Source organism: Xiphophorus hellerii, chromosome 4 (assembly GCF_003331165.1).
Source record: "Xiphophorus hellerii strain 12219 chromosome 4, Xiphophorus_hellerii-4.1, whole genome shotgun sequence".
Classification (NCBI taxonomy): Eukaryota; Metazoa; Chordata; class Actinopteri; order Cyprinodontiformes; family Poeciliidae; genus Xiphophorus; species Xiphophorus hellerii.
Window position 1 is genome coordinate 1650575 of NC_045675.1, and position 23408 is coordinate 1673982.

At 41.6% G+C, this 23408-nt stretch overlaps 1 protein-coding gene across 1 annotated transcript in view; it reads left to right on the top strand.

The window, feature by feature from the left end:
- The window catches only part of LOC116718629 (serine/threonine-protein kinase BRSK2-like), a 99705-nt gene that overhangs the window by 44734 nt on the left and 31563 nt on the right, over positions 1-23408 (top strand). The window contains exons 2-4 of the mRNA XM_032560775.1: positions 8011-8105; positions 20495-20580; positions 22862-23002. Coding sequence (XP_032416666.1) covers positions 8011-8105; positions 20495-20580; positions 22862-23002 — 322 coding nt within the window. The remainder of the gene's footprint in view (positions 1-8010; positions 8106-20494; positions 20581-22861; positions 23003-23408) is intronic.

The following is a 23408-nucleotide window of genomic DNA, read 5'->3' on the forward strand; positions in this document are numbered from 1 at the left end:
ATGAATATGCTTTAGTCTGAAACACTGCTGTATCTCTGACTGAATATTTACTCTAAACTGTTTTTTTTCTAGGAATGCCCTTCATTTATCTCCATTGGTTAACTCTGACTATATCCCACAGCATGATGCTGCCACCACCAGGCTTCACAGTGTGGCGATCATTTACTCATGAAATGAACTTTTCTTTTATAGTTCTTGTGAAATAAATGGTGAAATAAATCAGAAACCTATATGGTGAATTTTTAACATTTAAATAATTTATTTCTCAGTCAGTAGACAGGAAGTGTTTCAGCTCAGCCGCCATCAAACGCCAAACGCTGCACCAAACCTTTAGCTCCGCCTCTTCGTCCGCCTCCCGAGGCCTGACCTGCTTTCTTGGCCTTCCTCGTCTTCCTCTTCATCTTCCATGAGGAAACAGACAGAAAACATGCAGCTGGTTTATTAATCACCTCATTAAGGGGGAAGCAGAGCCGGTTTTGTCAGAATCTGGAGGAAGAGCGATGGAGGAAAAGATCGCAGTCGATAAATTGAGTGGGGTTCCTGTGGTCGGGGGCGGGGCTAACCTTGACACAGAAACACTCAGAACCACTGGAAGGATGTTGGTTCTCATGTGGGTCAGGATCAGAACGATTCCCACGTCAAAACAGGCTGAATTTATCCTAATTAAAGCACAAACTGCTGTCATCTGTTACCGGGTAGATTTCTGGTTCCTAACCTAACCACTGCTCTCTCCTCATGCTCTCTGCTGATTGGACGGCTGCTTTCCGCTCACAAAATGCTGATTTGACAACACAGGTAAGCGCTTCTTATGTCTGTGTGTGTTTTAAAATTAGAACAGTAACATATCAGCTGAATTATTCATATTTTTAACCTTTTTCGATTAAATTTCAGTTAAAAATCTCTGAATTCATGAAAGTCTCCTCAGGTTTTCTATTATTTGCTTTAGTTATCTGTGATAATCAATACATGATGACCTTTAATAAAACACCACAGGTCAAATCACAACAGATGGACTCATTTTATCTAAGACATTTATTTATTGTCATTTTGATACATGAAGATAAAGAAAAATACATAAAGATCATAGAGGAACTTATTGATAGGTTAAATATAATAGAGAAATAACCTGATTTATTTTTATTACTAGGACAACCAGAAGACGAGGTGGTCGATAGATTTACCATTAATTTTATTTTATGCAATATTAGAAATACATAAGAAAAAGCAAACAAACAAATAGCTCAATATGTACAAATAAACGTTTTATTGCCTAAAATGCCGTATTCTAGTGAAAATGATTCATCTGCAGCTAAAAAATCCTCCGCTGCGTTACGCTACGTTGTTTTACGCTACGTTGTTTTACGCTACGTTGTTACGCTTCACTGCGTTACACTGACCCGCCCTGCTGGAACAGAACCGGTGCAGACGATGTGTTCGGGTTCAGCGTTGTGTTTGTCTGATTTATCGGGTTCCAGGGTGAAACTCTCCTCTGGGCGTTTCCTGGCGGTCCGGTCGTGTTCAGAACCCAAACAGAACTGGAGCTGATTTAACTAGCAGCAGCTTTCAGCTTAAAGGCCAGATAAATCATTTTTAATATATAGCAGGTCCAGGTTCGGTTCGGTTCTGATGTTTCCTAACGATGAGCCATAACTGTCATCCAGTTTCATGGTATTAATTTGTTTCCTCTCTGGGAGGATTTCTGAGTTTCACCTGCAGTGAGATTTAAAACGTTTGAGGAAACGGTGCAGCTTGGCTTCAACCAGCAGCTGATTTCAGGAGGAGATGAAGAATTTGGAGGAAAACTTTCATTATCACATCCGTTTTGTGTAATGCAGTCCCATAGCATGATGCTGCCACCTCCATGTTGGATAGTTAAAGTGTTTTTAGTCTAAAAGCTTCGTCTCGACGCCATTGAATTTATTTCTTGTTTCACCATCAAGATTTTCTCCAGATGAGAAGCCTAAAGTGTTGCTGTGGTCAGGAAGGATCTCCAGTAGCAGTCAGTCTTGCAACGTCTCTGAAGAAGCCTCTGACTGAAGACAGTTAGTGTATGACATCTCATGACTTTGACATGCTAACAGCTAGGCCTCCAGGCAGCAGAGACAATATTTCACTGGATGACATCAGCTGTTGCTAGCGCTGCTAATCATCACCCTTTGCTTTTGCCGCTCCTCTTTAGCCGGTTAGAAAGCCGGGCTGACGTTAATGTTTGCCCGTCATGACGGATTAAAGAGTTGGTTTAAACCTCCCGCTTCTCTGTGTTCGGCTCCTCTGGGATTTGGGGTCAGAGGTCAGGTATTATTTGAGCTTTTGAGATGCTAATCAGCTGCTCCCAGTAGTAGCAACACCTTGTTTCCACGGTTACGCATCCCAACTGCCTGAACATACGACAGTGGAAGGAGAGGAAATCATTTTTGACACTTTAAACGTCTCAACCAAAAAAAATGGACAAAAGTCTAGAGAAGCAGGCAGCTGGTGTCCTGATCTGTTAGCTACATAATTATTAGAGAAGAAGAAGAAGAAGAAGAAGAAGAGCTCACCTGGGGGTCAGACGCTTGTCTCTTCTCCCAGTCGACACATTCGTGATGAGCTAACGGCGGGCGACGCGCGGCCGCCGTCTCACACCTCGGAGGGAAACGTTGTGACACTTCCTGCTGCGATTCTCAGCCGTGGCTGAAGGTCAGCAAGAAAAACTGCAAACGCTGATCGCTGCAGACGGACAAAACATTTATGGTTCCGGCGTTAGAGGTGGGAGCCGGCGCCTCCTACTGGTAGTCCTGAGCTCCAGTCATTTGTTTTTGTCTTGCAGCTACCGGATAATTTGGTTCAGCTTTTATTATACAATATTATTTTATAATAAAATAAACAAATCTCACAGTTAAATTCAGTTTCTTTAAGAAGAGATAAAAAGTAAAAGTTTATTTTAAAGAGATTCATGACGGAGGAACATGAGTTCAGTTAAATGAATGTGTGTTAAAGGATCTCCTGCTGGTTAAAGTTCAATTATTCTTTTATTGCAGCAACATTTCCACCATTTATTTCACTTCCAGGAAGATTCATTGCTCTCATTTACAGGCCGTCTTTCCCAGTAACGCAGCAGGAAGGATCAATCCATTCAGTCTGGACCTGGAACTGGACCCAATGCAGTGCAGGAAACGATGCAACTAAAGGTTAAAGGAAAGAGAAATGATCAGGTTTATCTATAGATAAATCAGGTTTTAAACAGAAATAGTTAAATGAGATTACCAAACAGGGAGGCTGTTGGTCAAAACTCTGACAGCATCATAATTGTTTAATTTCCACTATTTATTACAAAAACATAACCTGATGAAAATAATAGAATCCACCAGATCTGTTTGTTTCTAAGATGTCAGGATGCTGATTTTAAAATAAGCTCCCATATTCAGGAATTTAGGAATTAGAAATGATGAAAGAATTACTGTGGAAACAAATCCGTGAGAAATACATCAGTTTTAATTCCATAATTTGAACCAATGTCCTTAAATACTTTAATTTTACAGAACTTATTTAAAATAACTGTATTTATCTTTTTAATAGTTCAAAAATCTCTTGCTAAATTTGTCATTAACCCGTTTCAGGGCAGAATCAGACTCAGTGCTGTGGATCTGTGAATACTTCCTGACTTTTCTGGTCCCGGTTCCAGTCGGCTGGAAACTATTTTCTCCAAAACTGAATAAAAGTTGATTGAGAACACAGCCCTGAGGAACTCCATGTGTTACGCTGGCAGATTTTCTTTAAGCCCAAACGGCACAAACTCATAAAACACAAATGAAAAACTGAAGGATTCGTTTTTTTGTAAGCATCAAAAATAAAAACTTTTACATTTCGCGTCATTTCATTGGTTAGAAACTGATCTTATTTATTTTATTTTATTAATTTTTTCCAGAATTTGCTGCCACATATTTTAACCAACCAGCTGTTATGATAAGAAGTTTATCCAAAATCTTTAATATTCAGAAAACCTTAATTTCTCAGTAAGAAGCTGAGCTTCAGAGGATTTAAATTAAAATTGTTTTGTATTCATCTTAAAGGCGTCTGAAAGCCGTGTCATTGAACGCAGCGTCCTGTGGGGCGTTCAGGTGAATCATGTTGCTTTACGTCCGCAGTGTTTCTGTTAGTCAAGTGTTTTCATTAAAGGAGATAAATGGAGTCTTTACGGGTCATTTTTTATCTCCGGGCTCAGAGCAGACAGGAAACACCTGGGAATGGATGAGAAACGAGTTCAGCCGGCAGAGGTCAGAGGTCGGGTGATATTGATCTGATTAGCGGAGAGGACTGATCTGATTTAGAGGAGAGAAATCAATAAAAGCCCGTGTGACTTCAGCTGCAGCCATGCATGGATTTTATCTTCCTGTGGCTTTGATATTTAATATTGAGCCGTTTAATACATCTGGATCAATTTACTCCTCTAATCCGGTTAACTCTGGTCACTTATTTGCTCGCTAAACTTATTGCTGTTTTCCTATAACGTCACATTAAGAATTAATTACTTAGAACTGAAGTCTGAAGTACTTAAATACCAATAAACATGTTTCTGTTGGTCTCTGTAATAAACTGGATCATATTTAGTTCTAGAGTTCAGGTTTGACTCGATAAGTGGAAATTAAGTCGGTTCTGCGGCTGTAAAACGAGCCCAAATCACCAGCCCTCCTCCGCCGTGCCTGATGGTTGGTTATGTTTTCTGGAAGCATGCTGCTGCTGTGCCGTTAAGCTGAGGTCTGTGGAGTTTGAGCCGGAGCAATTCAGGTGTTTAATTCCCAGATCTGGGGCTGAATTAGCCTTTTCTTTATCCAGTAGAAAATCATCTTTTTCTCTGATGGACTTGTGATTGTTTTGAAATGGCAGCGAGTTGCTAACCTGGTTATAGCTTTGCACCTGGAAGACGTTCTCATTTCAGGTTCAGTTCAACTCTAATAAGATTGGAGGAGAACATACAAATGATGTCAGAAGGCTAGTCATAAACATTAGCTTCGCTAGCGCTAACAATATTGAAACACAGCATTTAGTGGAGGCTAATGCTAAAGCGCTAACTTCAATTCAAATGACATCTTCCCTGAACGACTACAATCCTCGAGCAGCAATTTAATTTAATTTTGTTCTTCACTGTCTTTGTCTTTTATTTTGTTCCTGCATGTTTCCTGTCTAAAATAAAAAAACAGAAAGTATTAACATAAATGTCTAACTATTTGAAGATTTAATAAGCAAAACAATGTTGAACTTTATTCAACTGAAAGTCGCTAATTTACAAACAAATAAATTTACAGCCAAGTAAATTAGCGCTTTCAAAATTATCCAGAGAAATTAATTTAGGGGAAGCTAAGTTCACTAAATATTTTCAAATGTAGCAAAAGAGCAGAAAAATGATCTCCTCTGTTGGAGCGTTAGCAGATTAGCAGAAGTGTGCCAACCACTGCTTGTACTGTTTAATTGCCTAATAGAGATTTTGACACCAGATGTAACTGCCAGCTGTTTTTCCAGGCACTTTTCCTCTCTTACATTCTTTGTTGTTTGTCTATCAGGTGCAGGAATCACCAGACGACTGAAAAGTTGTTCCAAACAGTAAATGTCAGAGCTGAATAACGAGGCAGGGGGAAGCTAAGTAGATGTGAAAATGTCAGAGATTATCACTTTGTGGCCCAGTTTGGAGCTTTGTGTTTGCAATAACTGGGAGGAAAAATGTCAAATCCAAACTGATTTTTATGGTTCTCATTCTGCACGAGATCAAAGCTGCGTCGCTCGTCTTCTGAGACAAAACCACACATTTACGTGTCAGGGGAGTAATCACGGGAGGCGGAAGATCTCTGCAGGTAATCATGAGATCATAAATGGGTTTTTAGTGGAAATAAGTCATGCGTGTGGCTCTCAGTGGACCCATGCTGCACTAACTTCCACCCTAAATACCGTCTTCTGTCTGTGTGTGGAAACATTCCCACACTAAACCCGGTCTGGGTTTATGTCTCTTAAATATCCATTTTAATTTGCTCCTTTAATTCAGTTTTATGAAGAACCTTAAATAATAAAACTCCTGTCATGTACTGATTATTGGGATTAATAAATTATTATAATCTATTTTTAAATGCAGAATCTGCTGAAATACTTCTGAGCAATTTGACCTTTACAATAAAATAATGTAAAAAAGGCTCTAAATTGTAAATAATTTATTTGAATTTATTGTTTGTCAGACTGAAACAATAATTTATGCATGACAGATGGATACATTTCAGAAATTATTCTAAGTATTATGATGGGAGAGTCATGAGTTTATGAAAACCATGACTACAACCAATGAGGAAGAGAAGATACAAAATCTTCAGTTAGATTTTTGATGTAGTAAGAGGTTTTTGTTTGTTTTTAAATTAGATTAAATCTCTAAGGTTGTGACAGAGTGTACCTCAAGTTTTAAATATGTCAATATATTTATTAAATCTCAGCTGTGATTGATACAAGTTGGTCAAATGATCCAAACTTCTTTAACTTTGTTTAAATGTGTCTGCTTTTCTGTTATAGTTTTGTGTGAAAATCTGATGATCATGAAATCTTTGCAATAACTCAGTTGTGTTTAAGCTTTTCGGTGTTTGTCAGTGGAAACAAATGAAGCGTTTTCTTACCATGAGCTCCTACTCAGACCTCCGATGGTCGACCTGAAGAGACCAGATTGATCTTTACCAACTGGTTCTGAAAACAAAACCTATGAAATCAGAAACTCTGTAACAGGAATAGTATAAGTAAACTTTAGTAAACCTTTGGATTATGATTACTTTACGGAGGAAACTCATTCCGGCTGCTTGTTTCCTCGATCTTGTTCTTTGGGTCTCTACAGTCGGCTGATTGACCTCTCGCTGCGTTTTCCCCTCATTCCTGAACAAAACCAGGTGTCTTCCTTCACTTCTCCTCCAGTACCGCTCGTTGTTGCCTGGGTGGTGGTGGGTGAACACAGGGAACCTTTAGGTTGCTCTCTTTGTCCTGACTGATGGTACGCAGATTAGCCATGCTGGCTCTTCTCCTCCACCAGATCAATGAGACCTGACCAGCACGGCTCCAGCTGCCGTTTCAGATCTACCTGCCGACATGAAAGCGCCCCCAGGCTGCCGTGCTGGTCAAGACGCCCCCATTGTTCTCAGCTTTGCTCATTTCCCAGCGCCGCGCTTGCGGCGGAAAGCACCTTTCAGGCTGACGTCCTGTGAAACATGCGCGGTAATGAAGAGGTGCATATGCGCCGTGGCATTTCCTCCGCCGCCTGCAGACCTTCAGTACAAAGTGAGACACACAGTCTCTGGTGTCAAGGCTTTGATGGAGATGGATGGAGCCATTGTGGCCGCGTTAAGATAAAGGTATTGCTTGTTGACATTTGCGTTACGCTGCAACAGTTCCATCAGGTGAGCTCTCAGAGGTGCACAACAGAAAGGAGATCTGGGAGCTAAAGGACGCAGATTTATTACAGTTTCATCTGTCGAGGCTCCAGCAGCTCAACTCATTTATTCTGATCATAAACATCTAAGGTTTTCTTCTATGCACTTGTCTCATATTTGTGTCATATAGTGTTGTGTAAAGATAATCCGCTCTATATGTCTTAGAGTTTTTTCGTAATTCAGACTTTATTTGAATCATTGAACGCAGGTTTTTCATTGACAGTCGAGGCCAAACGTGTTTTACTAAGTTTTTCAGTTTTTTGTGTTGACAAAGGAGAATAATTAGAGGTTGCAGCTTCTGATCATCGAAGAATCCATCAAGCTCCATGTTGGTCTCCTGTGTTCACACCGGAGTAGATGATGTTTAACATCAGCAGCAGGTGATGCCAGGTGTAACATCTGGAAGCACCAGGACTGACTGGTGGTTGGGTCGCTAGCTGGTTGGAGCGTTAGCTTGGTGGTTGGCTGGTTGGTTTGTTATCGCTGCTCTGTTCTCAAATGTGATGACTGAAATTTTAAAGTTTTTACCATTCTGATTGAGCCAGGTTGATGTGAATGTTGTTTGATGTCTGTGTTTCAGGTCTGGTGAAGCTGGGTCTCCACTGTGTCACAGGTCAAAAGGTCGCCATAAAGATCGTCAACAGAGAAAAGCTCAGCGAGTCCGTTCTAATGAAGGTAAGACTGTTTCACCTCCAAACAGGGAGGAACATGATTCATCTTTCAGCCTGCCGCTGATCACTGTTATGCTGGACACTTCTGATGCAAGGTTTTACTAAAGCACTTCTGAAAATGATTCATATTTTTACTGGGTGCTGGTAAGTGCATACAGGGAAACTTTAAGGTGCTCTCTTTGTCCTGACTGATGGTATGCAGCAAAAGTTTCTGTTTGTAGAAGAGATTAGCTTTTCTGAAAATGAGCGATACATTTTTCTCTCTGGAAGAGAACCTACAGGTGCATCTAATCCAGAGACATAAAGTCATGCAGTCACTGTTTCCTAGCAGGAATTGTTTCTAGGAGCTTCCTAGCGTCGGTTTTGCAGAAACATTCGTGTTTCACTCCCACAGGAGCCAGAAATAGAGCAGAAAGTGATGCAGGTGCACTTTAGAGCTGTCACCGTGTCACCCACACGTATTGAACCGGCTACAGTCTCGTACAGCGCAGGTGTTCGGGCTCACACGGCGGACCGGCACCTGCTCTTTATCGCTCCTGTTATTACCGCCGTCCCTCCTACGCCCTAAGCAAACAGGTGGATGCGGCGAAGGCCGAGTGAGTCACGTGTGGCGCTCTGACTCACGTTCGCTGGACAACGCTTCGCTTCCTGCTGTGTGTGACGGGGTTGAACACTTTCCCGTTTCATAGTTTGGTCATTTCGCTCAGAAAAGTTCTGATTTCTGCTTTTTTTAAAACGCTGACTTATTCAGAACATTCGTAACACATGAATAAATGTTACTTTTGTTTTAGTTCATGTAAAAAATGAAATTTAGCATAAAAAAATAAATGTGCTGCACATTTCTGTGATAAATTACAAGATTCTCCTCTGATGTGAATACAAAAGAATAAAACTAAATTTGTCCCTGAAAGTGGATTACTGAACAACTAGTGAGATTATTTCTGCTAAATTTCATCTTGCTGCAGAGTAAAACTGGAGGATTTGCCTGATTTTCCACTTTCCCTCCATCAGGAAGGGTTTCTGAGTCGACAGCCTTTAATTCAGCTCCCTGCCTCATTACGATCTGTCTCACTCAATCTCTGATGTTGAAATGTCAGAGTTTGTCTCAGCATTTACAGCCTTTTAATCTGCATTACTGGCACATAAAAAGTTACAGCTGGAAATGAGTCAGTCGTTCATCATCAGCAGAGCCAATTTTCTTCCAAAATGACTTTTTTCACCTCTTTCTGAGCCTCTGCTCCAGCATGAAGCGTCGTTATGAGACCGTGTGTGAGTGTGACTGGAGAGGGGCCGGTGGAGGTCATGTGACCTCGCCACTTTCACCCTATTGGTCAGCGTGAGGAACTCTGTGGCTCTGCAGTTAATTAGCTGTCAACACGATGCTGAAGCGAAGTCTGGCGTTGAGTGAAGGAACGTTTAGGTCAGGATGTCAGGACGGCTTCAGCTGTGAGGTCACAGCCGGAGCTCGCTGCTGATTGGTTCCTGGCTGCAGCAATCAGATTGGAAGAGTTTGTGGTGAAATGCATTTTAAGGAGTTTTATATTTTCTACTAACTGAATGTGGAAACCTCCCGACTCTCAGGTCAAACATGCTTCATGTGGCAGCAGAGGCGAAAACATTTAATATCCAGTAAATTGGAAACATTTAATCTACAGAACAGTTCAGAATGATTTGATTTAAACTTTTATTTCTGCACTGGATTCACAAAGCCAATTTCTAACCCTAACCCAAATAAAACCTCCAGCTTTCAGCAGGTGGTATTTTCTGTCTGTATTCTATGTAGAGAAATATGGGCAGGTTTCTCATAAATGCATCTATTTCACTCAGAAATACCTTTATTTATAACTTTTCTCCAGTTTAATGAAGAAGAAAATGAAACTGCAGTTTGGAAAATATCCAGATGAATCTGATAAATTTACCACCTCAATCTGTGATACGTTTTGTTGCAAATGTCTGACTTTAAAATCTCAGTAAATTTAAGATTTTTCTTACAGATTTCTTCATTTATAATACTAAAGACTTTGTTTTAATCTGCTAAATTTATGCCTTTTTTAAGGGAAATTGTAATTCCCTTTTATTGCAAATTTACAACTTTTTGACATCAGCAAATTTCCTCGTTGTTTCTTGAAAATGTGTGAAATTAATCTTTTGTCATCATCTGAATTCTTATAAACTGAAAGAATTATTATTAATTCTGAAAGTGAAACAATGATCAGGGAAACACTTCCTTCATGTTTTTATCTCGGAGTCGGTGGACTGTGTTCTGTAGCGACCGGAAACGCATCGCTTTGATAGCGTTGCAGCATCGGTAGCATTGCAGCATCGTTAGCATTGCAGCATCGTTAGCATTGCAGCATCGTTAGCATTGCATCGTTAGCGTTGCTGAATAGTTGGCGTTTCTGCATGGTTAGCATTGCATCGTTAGCATTTCATGGTTAGCATTTCTGCATGGTTAGCGTTGCTGAATAGTTAGCGTTGTTGCATGGTTAGCATTGCATCGTTAGCATTTCATGGTCAGTGTTGCTGCATGGTTAGCCTTGCATTGTTAGCATTTTATGGTTAGCGTTGCTGAATAGTTAGCGTTGCAGCATGGTTAGCATTGCATCGTTAGCGTTTCATGGTTAGCGTTGCATCGTTAGCGTTTCATGGTTAGCGATGCATCGTTAGCGTTTCATGGTTAGCGTTGCATCGTTAGCGTTTCATGGTTAGCGTTGCAGCTGCGTTTCTGTCTGCTGATCCTGCAGCCGGTTGTGGATCCAGTTACAGGCGACTATCGCTGCAGAGTTTTCTGCTCCTCTGAGCTCTGCTGACGTCTTTCTGTTGATGAAAACCTTTCTCTCCCCTTGCGCCTGTCTGAGGGGTCCAACCCGCAGGAGCAACCCCCCTGTTGTCATGGCAACAGTTACTTTTTAATTTGTTTTGTACCGAGTCATGGCCGTGGTGAGCTCAGGCGAAGGAATCCAAGCAGCCGGCTGGAAATGTAGAAAACGTCGCCCTGCGTCGGCGGGGATTTCCTCACTTCGTTCCATCGTCTGTGACATTTAAAGACGTTTCTGTTGCTTTTTCTGCTGCAGCTTTTTCTGCTGCAGCTTTTCTCGCTGAACTTTGTGGCGCGTTGAGCGTCGTTCTGAGGAGGTTTTGCATATGAATGTCTCCTTTTGTTCACACATTTACATTCCCCAGCAGAACCTGTCAAACTGTTGCTCTGTAAAGACAGATTGTTTTCTTTTGTTCGTCCCTCTCTACGCTGCTCTTTATCAAATCACTTTGATGGAGAAGAAAATATTTTTCATTGTGTTTCTTTGCTTCCAGAGAAAAAACAGGCTGTTGTCATGAACCCACAGTTAAAGGGATTTACTGGACAAAACGAGACGATCGTTTTTGATCCTGAATGAAGAAATATTAGGAATTATTAGATACTCTGGTTTAGGATGAATCTTCATCTCATTTTCACTAATATAATTATTTTTGGCTGTTTTTTCTGTTTCCTCTACTGGGAGCCAAACATGCAATGTGAATAAAAACAACCAAAACCAACGTGCTAGCCTAGCGCTAGCAGAAGAAAAGGTTTGTGTTTTTTTTAAACCAGAGACTAAAGAGAAATCCTCCAACCTCTACAATCTGACGCCGCCATCTTGTTTCCATTTGGTGAAGAAGGAAGTTGTGCTCAGTGACTTCAGAGGTTTTAGTGTTGTTTCCTTCAGTGGTTCTTGGTGCAGCGCCCCCACAGGCCAGGAGGGGAACAGGTTGGTTTGACTCAGAGAACCACAGCAGCTGGAGGTGGAGCAGATGGTGAAGTTCTGCTCCCTGATTGAACTGAATGTGCCGCATTATTATCAGGTGGAAAACATCCCAACAGCCTGGAGCCTCGACCAGGACTGGAGCAGCTGGAGGTCACAGCAGTTTGTTCTCCAGGTCAAAGGATCTGAAGTTTTCTTGGTTTTTGTTGCTGAACGATGGAGGAGAGTATCTGACCTGCTCCCACGACTCACCCTGACCTTAAACCAAAGCTTCTCTGCAGATGATGCTTTCACACAGAGGAGAGGCTGCGAAGGCTGCGAAGGCTGCCGGCTTCATCTCCCTCATCATCAGACGCCTGAGTGGAGGAAAAAAAGATCTGGGCCGCTGCCCGGCCGTTTCCCAGCGGGGAGATTCTCCCTGCTGATGTGACGTTTCTCTGCAGACTTTTCCTCTGGAGCTTCCTCTTCACTTCTCATTGAACCTTTTATTCTTCTTTTCCTTCTTGATAAACCTTGATGGAAATTATCTGTGCAGCAACAAAAGAACCTAAACGATCACTGCCTAAAAAGTTCATTTATTTTCAATAAATGAAAATGTCGTCTGAAAGTTTATTTCAGTTCAAGAAAAATGATTATTCAGTCTTACAGCTGATGAGACCCAAAATTCAGTTTCTCATACAAATAACAAATGATTTTGATCAAAGATGAGCTGCATGTTCATGTGTTGTACAGTATTTACACTTAATATTTGGTTGGGGCTCATTTTGCATGGATTGCTGCATTAATTCATGCAGATTGAATTGAATTACTGAGTTAAATAATTTTTTGATGAGAACATTTGTTTTTCTAATACTTGATTTGTGTCTCCAAGTTTTCTTTAGAAGTGAATTTTAATTTATATTTTTAATTTATTTCAATGCTTTCTCTTTCTCCTTCACTCTCTGCTTTATCTTTTTCCATTTTTCGTCACAACCTTGATAGAAACCTGTTTAAAATAACAGATGAACTTTCTGCCTTTTTAAAACATTTGTCAAAAAAACTAAATTAAATTGATGTAATAAAACAATATGGAATAACTCAGAGTTGGGAAAACACTGTAAATAAAGTAGGTCATTAGAGAGAAGAACCAGCTGAGTAAATACGACATCGTCTGCATAAAAATGCACTTTAGCCAAAAACTGGGGATAAAATACAGCCTTTAATAAAAAAACTGGACTGTTATCCATGTGGAAGAACAAACTCTGTCCACCAGAATGAATCAAATCACTGAGAGCAAACAGTCACACTGGAGATTATTGGTGGAAATTTGAGGAGGGAAAAGAAAGCGGCGTGACGAAGGTCCGTCCTGCAGGACGATCCGTCAGCTGGAGCCTGACTGATGACGGAAATAGTTTTTCATCAGGGGAGTCCTGCGAGAATTAAAGCTCTGAGGAAAACCAGGCAACAAAACGCTGACCGAGAAGTTTTAGGTTTATGACTCGGCAATTTTTCCCCTCCACTGGATTTGAAAAAAAAAAAAAAGAGATTCTGAGGAAGTAATTTCAACAATTTTATGCTACAAATCCAGAATTTGAGCTATTTGGTAGTGTTCATGTTGTTTTCCAGTGGGACAGGTCCAGCACTTTTCTGTCCTTCCATTTCTTTCTTTCCCTCTTTCCTCCCGTTTCTCCTGTTTCCTGTTTTGTCTCGGAGCAGGCTGCTCCTCCTGCTCCTCCTGTCGCCTCTGAATGGATTCGTGTTGCTCCATTAAGCGCCTGAATGCTCCGTGTCGTTTGTGGAGCCTCGCGTCTCGCTGTCTGATTGCGACTGGACCGCGGACTGAGCCGGGCTCTCCTCTGGACGCCATGGCAACAGATGGCGGTTTGATTACCGAGCGGATGTTCCGATTTACGGCCCCCGTCGGCCCCCGGCCCTGCATCGTGTTTCAATTAAAGAGAGATTTGGAAGCGGCGCCGTAACCAGAGTCGGTCCTTGTAATTCATTAAGACGAGCTCTGACGCGAGGAGGCGTCGATCCCAGGAGGATGTTGGCTTTTGACGCGACTCGGAGCTTCTCTGAGAAAATGGAGGAAAATACGTGTTGGCAGGTTTCAAACATGAAGCCAGCAGAGGGACGGATGATGATAAATGAGATTTTAAAGTTAAGAGATTCTGGATTGTTGAACTTTTTAAATATTCTAAACTTTGATTTGGGTTTGAAAACAGCTGACTGACAGCTGCAGGAAACCTTTCTTTATGTGATCTGACACTGAATCCTGAGTTGATCCTCATGTAAAGTTTCCTGTTGCTGTTTGTTTGTGTCAGAGGATCACAGTTTTCTGCCTTTTCTTGATGCATATGTACATATTATCTGGATATTTATTCTCTTTTGTGGAACCTTGAACAGGAATGTTGAGAGAAAATTTGTGAAAGAAATAAAAGTTTTGCACTTTGTGTGAAAAATAAAACCATTTCAAGTTGGAATGATGGAGGGCCAGTATGGATTCTGGTATCTGAAAGTCAAATCCCAAATATTGTAAGACGATTATAATAAAAATAGAAAAACATAAATTATATTAAATCTCAGAGTTATTTAATAAATTTAGTTTAATTGACAATAAGAGCAAGTTAAAGAAAAGTGCAGCTAGAAGCAGCTTGCAGTTTGTCATAGAGTAGAACAAACTGAATAAAGTTTGTTATCATCTGCATAGAACTTCACTTTAGTTAAAAACACGTTCTAACTCATGTAAATGTTAGGGGCTGGACTTCAACAGGTTAATTTTGATTTCCTAAGTATGTCAACTTTTTAACGCAGTTCAATTTGTTTTTCTTTTTACTACAAACAATAGTTTGTATGTGTTTCTGGTACATAATAAATCTGACGCACAAGTGATTTCTGCTAACAACAGAGATGGACGAAGAAGCCGATTCTCTCGGCTCACTGGGGGTTAATTTCTGCTTCAAAAATAAAATTTGATGAGACGGAAGAGACTATTGTTGTGTTCAAGTTGTGCTAAAAGGAGTTAGCATGTTAGCCATTCTAGCCTATAATAGCATCTCAAAGCTAAACATGTAGCAGCTATGCTAATGTTACCGCCCACAGTTCGACCACTAACTTCAACACAGTGACTGCTTGTTTGTGGGGAAACGTCTTGCTAATGTTCCTTTCTTCTCTTTTGAATAGTTCACAACTTCTTCCTCATATTTTTTTATTCCATTTTCAAAATAAGAGTCTACTTGAGTCACAGATCGGGTTGTGGTGATGGAGGATTTCAGTCGGTACGGATGTGATTTCTGGTGTTACTTTGGGAATTAGAGGAGAGTGTCTAAACTTTTCTAATGTTGCCTCATGTGTTGCTCAGCAGCAGGAAAAGTGACAGAGTTACGCCTCGGTAAGAAATGAACCACATTAAGATGCTGGAAGCCTGGAGTTGAACCTGAAGTTGCCTCACTCTGATCCGGGCTTGTAGAGCAGCAGGATAATCGCTGAGAGTTTGGATTCTCTGTGTCGGGTCGTTGGCAGGTTTGTGATAAGATCTTTGATCTTGTGCTTGGAGGTGAAGCTGAAACAGTCTGTAGTTATTCTCCTTAAAGGAGGCTGATAAAACCGACAAAGGAGGATAAATGGTGTGGCAGCGGCGTCGCAATTCATCAAACAGTTTGTGTGTTTGGCTGTGATAGAAGCAATTTTAAGCTTTTAACGTAAAAGAAGCAACTTTAAGTTTTAAGCAGTAGAAATGTCTAAAATTCTGTTGCATTTCACACTTTTGTTGTTAAAATCTCTGCTTTACTTTCACTGCTTCTGTTTGCATTGCTGTGATGGACAAACAGAAGAAATTATTGTGTTTCTCCAAATCCTTGCAGCAAGAAGATCCTGGGTTCAGATCCCGGTCTGCGGTCTTTCTACCAGGTGTGCGCAGGTTCTTCCTGTGCATTTCGGACTGTGGCTCCTGCCACACAGATACCTTTAGCCTGGCTGTGTTAGAGTCCAGACACCAGTACAGATAGTGAAGGTTTGATCTGATGCTGAATGAGCTGAGAGGCAGAGAAGACGCTCTAACACTCGCCTGGGGATAAAGTGAATCAAAAAGCAGCAGAGGTTGAACTCTGGATGACCACGGCGTCCTCACGCTGACTTTTCATCTCACTTCATGAAAGAAACAGGAGCGTTCGCACTTGTAATGAGGTTTCTCAGTCTGGAGATACTGGGCTGTGAAATGTAACACGTTTATTTCCATTCCTCCCATCACACTTGAACACAACCAGCACTAATTGCTTTGTATTAACATCCAGACGTCCAGGAGATAATTGAATTTAAAGCGGCTCTCCTTCGCCTGCGTCCTGCACAACCCGACTTATTAGAGACTTAAACATCGTCACCTTTCTAAGCAGTTGACTCAACCAGGAAGCGGTTCTGCTGTCTCTGCTCTGCAGGGACGATGAGTAACCCAGAGTTTCACCTGCAACCTTCCACCAACCGTCACAGCGCACTTTATTACAGCACATTAAAAAACCATATGGGACATAATTGAGTCTAATAACCGTCAGTGTGGCAGTCAACCCGGGGGGCGCCAGGTTCAGAGCCTGCTTACCTTGTACATGTCTTTAATTAGCCTCTGCCAGGCTGCACTGTGTGAGCCGGCGGAGAACTGATGAAAACAGAGGCAACTGGATCTGATGTGTGAAGGCGGAGACACCGGGGACATTTACAGAGGATCACCTACCGACACAACGCAGGCGAACCCAGAGAATGATGACGAACTGGAAAACCGGAGCAGGAAACTCCAGGGAAAACTCATGGAGGTAGTGAAGCAGGACATGAGAGTTGATTCAGTGGCTGAGTAGGAAGAGAAGACGGCCTGTGATCTGCTAAAAACAATAATAATGTGTGGTTTTATGGTCTTTCTTCTGCATAAGACCATCATAGAAAGCCATGAGGAGCACAAATAAAACTCTGAACGTTTAATTTTTTGTAACAATCCGTGAGCAGTTACTACTCTTGAATCCAATTCCAGTTTGTTTAGTTACAAAGTCCGGTTCGTTTGTGGAGGTGTGAATGCACAATTGGACCAAAAGAGTGAACTCTGGTCCACCTACAAACCTCTGTCTCTGTTTGGTTGAAGTGAACTCTGGAACAGACTGAATGCATATGGGAACGCCGAGCGGACTGGAGACCGCTCCAAAAGCAGGAAGTGGACTACAGAGCAGGGCATTCTGGGTAAATGGTTCATGGTTTTTTACCAAAGGCAAAAGAAAAATCCTCCAGTCGTTAAATTCTGATGCCATTCCTTTTTTGTTTCCATTTGGTGAAGAAGTAAGTTGCGCTCAGTGAGGGTTTTGTGTTGTTTCCTTCAGTGGGTCTGGGTACAGCGCCCCCTCAGGCCAGGAGCTTCTCCATCAGCTGCTGTGACGCCGGTTCTGCAGGACACTGAGTCCAAAGATTAAAACCTGATTCTTTTATAATTTATTTGCTGCCAGCCTCCGGCGCCGTCCTCAGTGACGGGGCTTTGAAGAGCGGCGGCTTTGATGGAAGTGAAATCTGATTTTCAGGGTCTTCTGTCCCGAGTCTGTCCGTTCTCAGTCACATCACCAGAGCGGAGTCCAGACGGTCAGGCGTTCTGGTGGAGAGGCAGAAGAAAGGACCATTAACGCAGCGACATGTTGACGTGTTTAAGTCTGATGAAGACCAGTGGGATGGATTTCCACTTATTCTATAAATATTGATGCTGTCTGGTCGCTGTGGACTCACCAGTTAGATGATGATCAAATCTTCATCATCAGACCTTTAGATCCTCCTCATCTTCTGGAATCTGACAGTCTTGAGTCAGTATTGTCCAATTCATCAACTTTTTGTTACTTTTATGTTTCCAACCTCCTTCAGAACATGAAACATTCCCAGAGGTGTGAGATGAAGAGACTTTAAATCATTTCTGCTGCCAGATGTTCCCACTAAACCCTTAATGCTGCATCAGCAAGCAGGCGCCTGCAAACACCGTGGAGATGCTCTGATTCTCCCACCTCACACAGAAGTTTTAGATTCATCTTAGTTTTTAAGATCATTTTAATAATTTTGTAGAACTCACGACCTGCCATTCATTATAATATTGAATGATTTAACACCACTGATAACGGCGGGTCAGTAAAATATTGAATAATAATAGTGAGTCAGAGTATTTAGTTTAGGACTGATTCCAGACTCCTGGAGCCTGTCCGGTTTCTGGGTGAGGAGAAAATATTTCTCTTTGCAGGAATCACAACAAGCTGGACGTCTGTGAAGATCTGCTGACAGAAACCAGGCTGCAAAAACCGGAGATGTCAGAAGTCACAGTGTCTGTCACACTGCGGTTCTGGTGTGAGTTTTACTCCTCAGACTGGGTGGATTTTAATGCCTCAGTCACTGATCTGGCCAGGAAGTGGAGCCGGTAAAAAAACAGATAAAGTTCTGAATGGCCTGTTTGGAAAACTCGGCCAGCTGAACTAACCCTAACCCTACCCCAGCTTTTGGATGTTTAGTAACATCAGAGTAAGAACTGCTGCCAGTTTGTTTCTGCAGCTCAGAGGTCCAGAACCGGCCCCACTCAGGCGCCAGCAGGCGGCAAATGGACTGAACAGCAGGTGGTCTTAATGCTGCTCAAGGCAGCGACTGTAAAAACATGAATGACTCTCAGGTGAAACTACTGCCAGTAAAAGCACTTCTGTCCTTTTTCAGACATTTTGCTGCAGATCTGCTGCTGTGTTTGGGATCATGGTTCTGCTGACGACCCAGCTGCAGCTTTTGGACTCATTTTGGAGATCTATCTTGGTGGCATATTAACACAGACCTGACACAACTCACCAGCAAGCTTCACCAGCCTTTATAGAGCTGATGATCAGTTGGAGTTTATTTCATTAGCTCCATCTGGCCGCTGCTTTCCCCTTTAATCTAAACTACAGATTTATTATATTAGCTACATTCTTGAAAAAATTACTACCAGAGGTGAAAATTAGCGCTCTCTAGTGGCTAAACTTTGGTAACGCGTGCACAGGGCGGGTTTGTAATAGAATGTAATTCTCTCAATTGACCTGTCGGGGGCAGTAATGCTCCTGAGGAAACGTTCCTGTCACATTTCAGCGAAGAAAAAAGACTTCAAGCTCGATTTCTTTACAGAACCGTTTAACGGCCACAGCTTGGAAATATTTTCACGAGAAAGTTTCTCATTATAACAAGAATTATGACAAGAATGTTATGTAGTTTTAATGTGGAATGAGATTTAAAACTTGTCTCGATACGAGAAATGTTCCTGTTTTAACGAGTTTTGCTTCTTGTAATAATAAGAAACGTTCTCATTATTATGGGATGGAGAAATACAGTTAATTTAAACGTTTCTGTAATTTTTGACTCAAAGAGAGAGAAATTGTAAGCTAGCGTTAGCCTGCCGTTTCCTCCATCTGCAAAGATCCTCAGCAGAGTGAGATGCGCGTTTACTGCGACTTTTTATCTTTAGTCCCGTAGAAAAGAAACTTTGTGTTTTATGTAGTTTAACAAGGGAAAATGTCAAAATATTATCATTTTTTGAAAAAGAAAGAAACGTTTAATATTATTGAGACATAACCACAATACTATTCTAGCACTTCTCCATATGGTGTCATGTAGTTTGAATTTTAAGCTCATATCCTTGTAATAGACGATCTCTGGGTTGTTTTTATTTCTAGATAACTGATGAGTGGGTTCTTAAGAATTTTTTTTTAATATATATATTGATCCAAATAAATATTCAGCAGTAATGGTTATTTTTTACAGAACTGGAAAAACTAATCCAAAATGTTTTTAAATAAAATTAAATGTAACTTTGTTATATATTTTTCTTTTTATTTCCCTGCTGCTTTTTTGCCCTTACCAGGTTGATGGGAATACAGGTGATGTTTCTTTAAGGCCATTGCTGACTACTTTCCAGCCTGGCGTTGTGCTAACACACACCTGTTTGCTCCAGAGCAGCAGCCTGACTGAACTGCTGCTGTTCAATCCTGTGGAAACAGAAAAGATGTGTGTTGGTTTCAGTCACTGAAACTTTCTCTCTTTAGTGTAAATTTTACTTCAGACTTTGGAGAATTTGATGTTTTATGAATGAAATGAACAAACTGCAGGCTGTTGGCTTCATTTATTCTGTAGTAGATCTGGATATTTACCTGTACAGCAGCATTTTTTTGTTTTTCTCTCTGTTTTCTGTTAACTGAGTGAATTTGGACTGTTTAGCCACACAGCGAGCGGTTCAGTTTTGTCGGGTTTTTTTCCTGCCAGCCTGAAGGAGACGATGTGAGAACTGAAATGATTTCTGTTTTCTGTCGCTGCAACAAGCAGCTTTCCTTGTTTCTGGTTGTTCAGGCGTGACCAGCTGGTCCCTGTAACACATTAGTGTTAAACTAAAGTGTCAGACTTTAAGCAGCAGATCAGCGGTGGTTACAGCTGAACCAACTGGGGTTAAAGTGTGAATTTCTGCTTCGGCTGCCTCCAAACAACATGGCTGTGAAACCCTGCAGACCCACTTTGTCTGATTAAAGTGATGTAACGGAAAGATGCTGCGTGTCGGCTTTCATCAGAGGCTCTGGCTGCAGGTCCGGAGGTTTTTTACTCTCAGCTCAGCGCTCTGCTGCAGGCTTCAATGTTTTTCACTCATTTTGTGCGTTTCTGTCTGCAGGTGGAGCGGGAGATCGCCATCCTGAAACTCATCGAGCATCCTCACGTCCTGAAGCTGCACGACGTCTACGAAAACAAGAAATACCTGTAAGCTGCTTTTTGAAGGTCCATTTCAGCTTCTAGGTCTGGTTTTCTACTTCTGTGAAAACTGAGATTAGATTTTCTGTCTGGAAAAATAAAATCAAAAGGTTTGAGAGGAACTGTTCCTGACCAGGGAGAACATGCAGAGAGACTCCAGGCTGGGATTCAAACCAGATTGTCACCTGAGTTCTGTCTGGATTAAAGTTTTCCTTAAAGAACAAAGAGAAAAAGCATCATAACATTATGATAACTTTGCAGTCAGAGATTGAAGTTTTAACGCATTAATGCTCGATGCATCTGCTAACTTATCGGTTCTGGTCCAGTAAGTAAAACTGGGTTGATATTAACAACCGATGTTCATTTCCATCTTGTTGTTTCTGCTGGATGGGAGGAGTTTGGTCATGTGACAGAAGCTGCGTTTCCATTGACCATAAAGTTACGCAAATTGTAATTACAAAATAAAATTTGCTTTATGGAAATATGTCAATTTCAGGGTAAAAAATAGCTTTTCGATTGAAAGGTTTTTGTGTTTGGATGAGGAGATTTTTCAGCCGCATGGATCCACTGACCTCTGTGGACAATCTGCTCCTTCCTAGAGCTTTGCTTCATATATATATCTATATATATATATATATATAGATATATATACAGCTCCTGCAGCAGCTCCTGCAGCAGTCACCAGGTACCTCTGACCTCTGCAGGTACCTGGTGACTGCTGCAGGAGCTTCTCTTTGCAGACTGCATATATATAGATCTATATATATGCATATATATAGATCTATATATATGCATATATATAGATCTATATATATGCAGTCTGCAAAGAGAAGCTCCTGCAGCAGTCACTCACTCCGTCATGATCTCTCAGCAGGTTTGATCAGATCTTGGTATCTGCCCACATTAAGCCGTTCATATCGGCTCAAAACCAGTTAAAGGTAAAATAAACTAGAAAGTAACTGAATGCAAGAAAATATATTTACCCTTTTTTTAAAATTAATTTTAATTCATCAAACTGAGGTTTTCACACTCAGAAACTCTTTCAGGCATGGTGGTGGCAGCATCATGACATTTTCCACCTGCTTCTTATTTTTTAGAATGATTGCTGCTGAAGAACCGTTGAGATAATCGCTGAGTATATTTCATGCCTCTAAGTGATAAAAGAGTCAAGAAGTAAAGTTCAAAGGTCAATGCTTGCTACTGAATGTTATGTAATAAAGTAATTGAGCAGCTAATGTCTGGTTTCTTTAATAGAGACAAGAGGATCAGGTTGTTCTCTTGTTTTCTCATTAGGCCTGAATTGTTTCTCCATCAGTCCGACCTGCAGCAGCTGCAGCTTTTCCTTCCTTTATTGTTCGCATTAATCTGCTGCGAGTCGCAGCCGCGCTCCAGCGGCGACGCTTAACGCGCCGCTCAATAATTGATAAAGCCACCGGCGTCAGATGGAGCCGGAATTTGTTTTCCTAATGTTGCGAGGATGGCGACGGACGGTCATCATGGATGCAAACAGAAAGTCCCGCCTCACAAATCACAGCCGGCCGTGTTTCTAATTTAAACGGCTCTGACGGCGAAACGCTCCAGCAGATCCCTTAATCTGCTAATAAATCAGGCGGCGAGGACGGCGAGGCCGCGCGGCGATCAGGGATGTTCCTGAGATAAATCAGTCCTGGAGATGGATGAAACATTTTACAGCACAAACACGCAAAGCTGCAGATTTACTTCATACATCAACGTAAGGTTATAGCCGAGCATGCTGTAGTTTACGACTGGATTAAATGATTAATGTCTCCTTCAGCCGGATGGAAGATGAAACAAAAGATTTCTGTTAAATCTGCGCTGACAGGAAACCATCTGGAGATGAATTATGAATCCAAATATTTGTCTTCTTTTCGCTAGAAAAATGCTAAAACTGATTGAATTTCTTTAAAGTTCAGATAAGGATAAAACTCTGAGATCCAGAAACATAAAACAAAACCAGATTCTTCTGCTTATGTCAATTTATTGATGCAACATGAAACAGCAAAGTAAAAGTCTAACAGCCAAGAAGGATCAAATAAAAACAGTTAAATAATGTTTTATTTATAAACATTAACATTTCTCTGACAGTGATTGGTTCAACCAGGTGAAAATCAGTCCATCTGATAGCGGCAACGGTCTAGTCAAAGTCCTTTTATAAATCTAAAACTCTGGGAAAGATTAATTTTTAGTATTTCCTGATAAATGAAACCGTAGATCTGACAGAGTGTGTTTGGATTCACCTTGACGGTGTGCTGACCTCTGACCTCTGCAGGTACCTGGTGCTGGAACACGTGTCCGGCGGGGAGCTGTTCGACTACCTGGTGAAGAAAGGCCGGCTGACGCCCAAAGAGGCCCGGAAGTTCTTCAGACAGATCATCTCAGCGCTGGACTTCTGCCACAGCCACTCCATCTGGTCCGTACTCACTGCGGTTCTGCTCCCGGTCCGATTCAGTTCTGCTCCCGGTCCGATTCAGTTCTGCTCCCGGTCCGATTCAGTTCTGCTCCCGGTCCGATTCAGTCTGCGGGTTCAGAACCAGCCTGCTGTCCTGCGGCCCGGACCAGCAGAACCCGACTCGTCTCTGGGCTTTAGATTCGAAGTGCAGAATATTCTCAGAATAATGTTGTTGAGACGATTCCTGAAGCGTTTGCTCCGTTTTCGGCGGTTTCGTCTCCTCGTCAGCCGTTGCCGGGGGCGACGGTAGAGGCGGCTCCTCTTGATCTCCTCTCATCTCCCTGAAACCTTTAGTTCCTCTGGCTGCAGCATCTGAAGTGCAACTGCACATCAAAGGCGCTCGGCGTTGGACGTCAAGTGTTTGGCT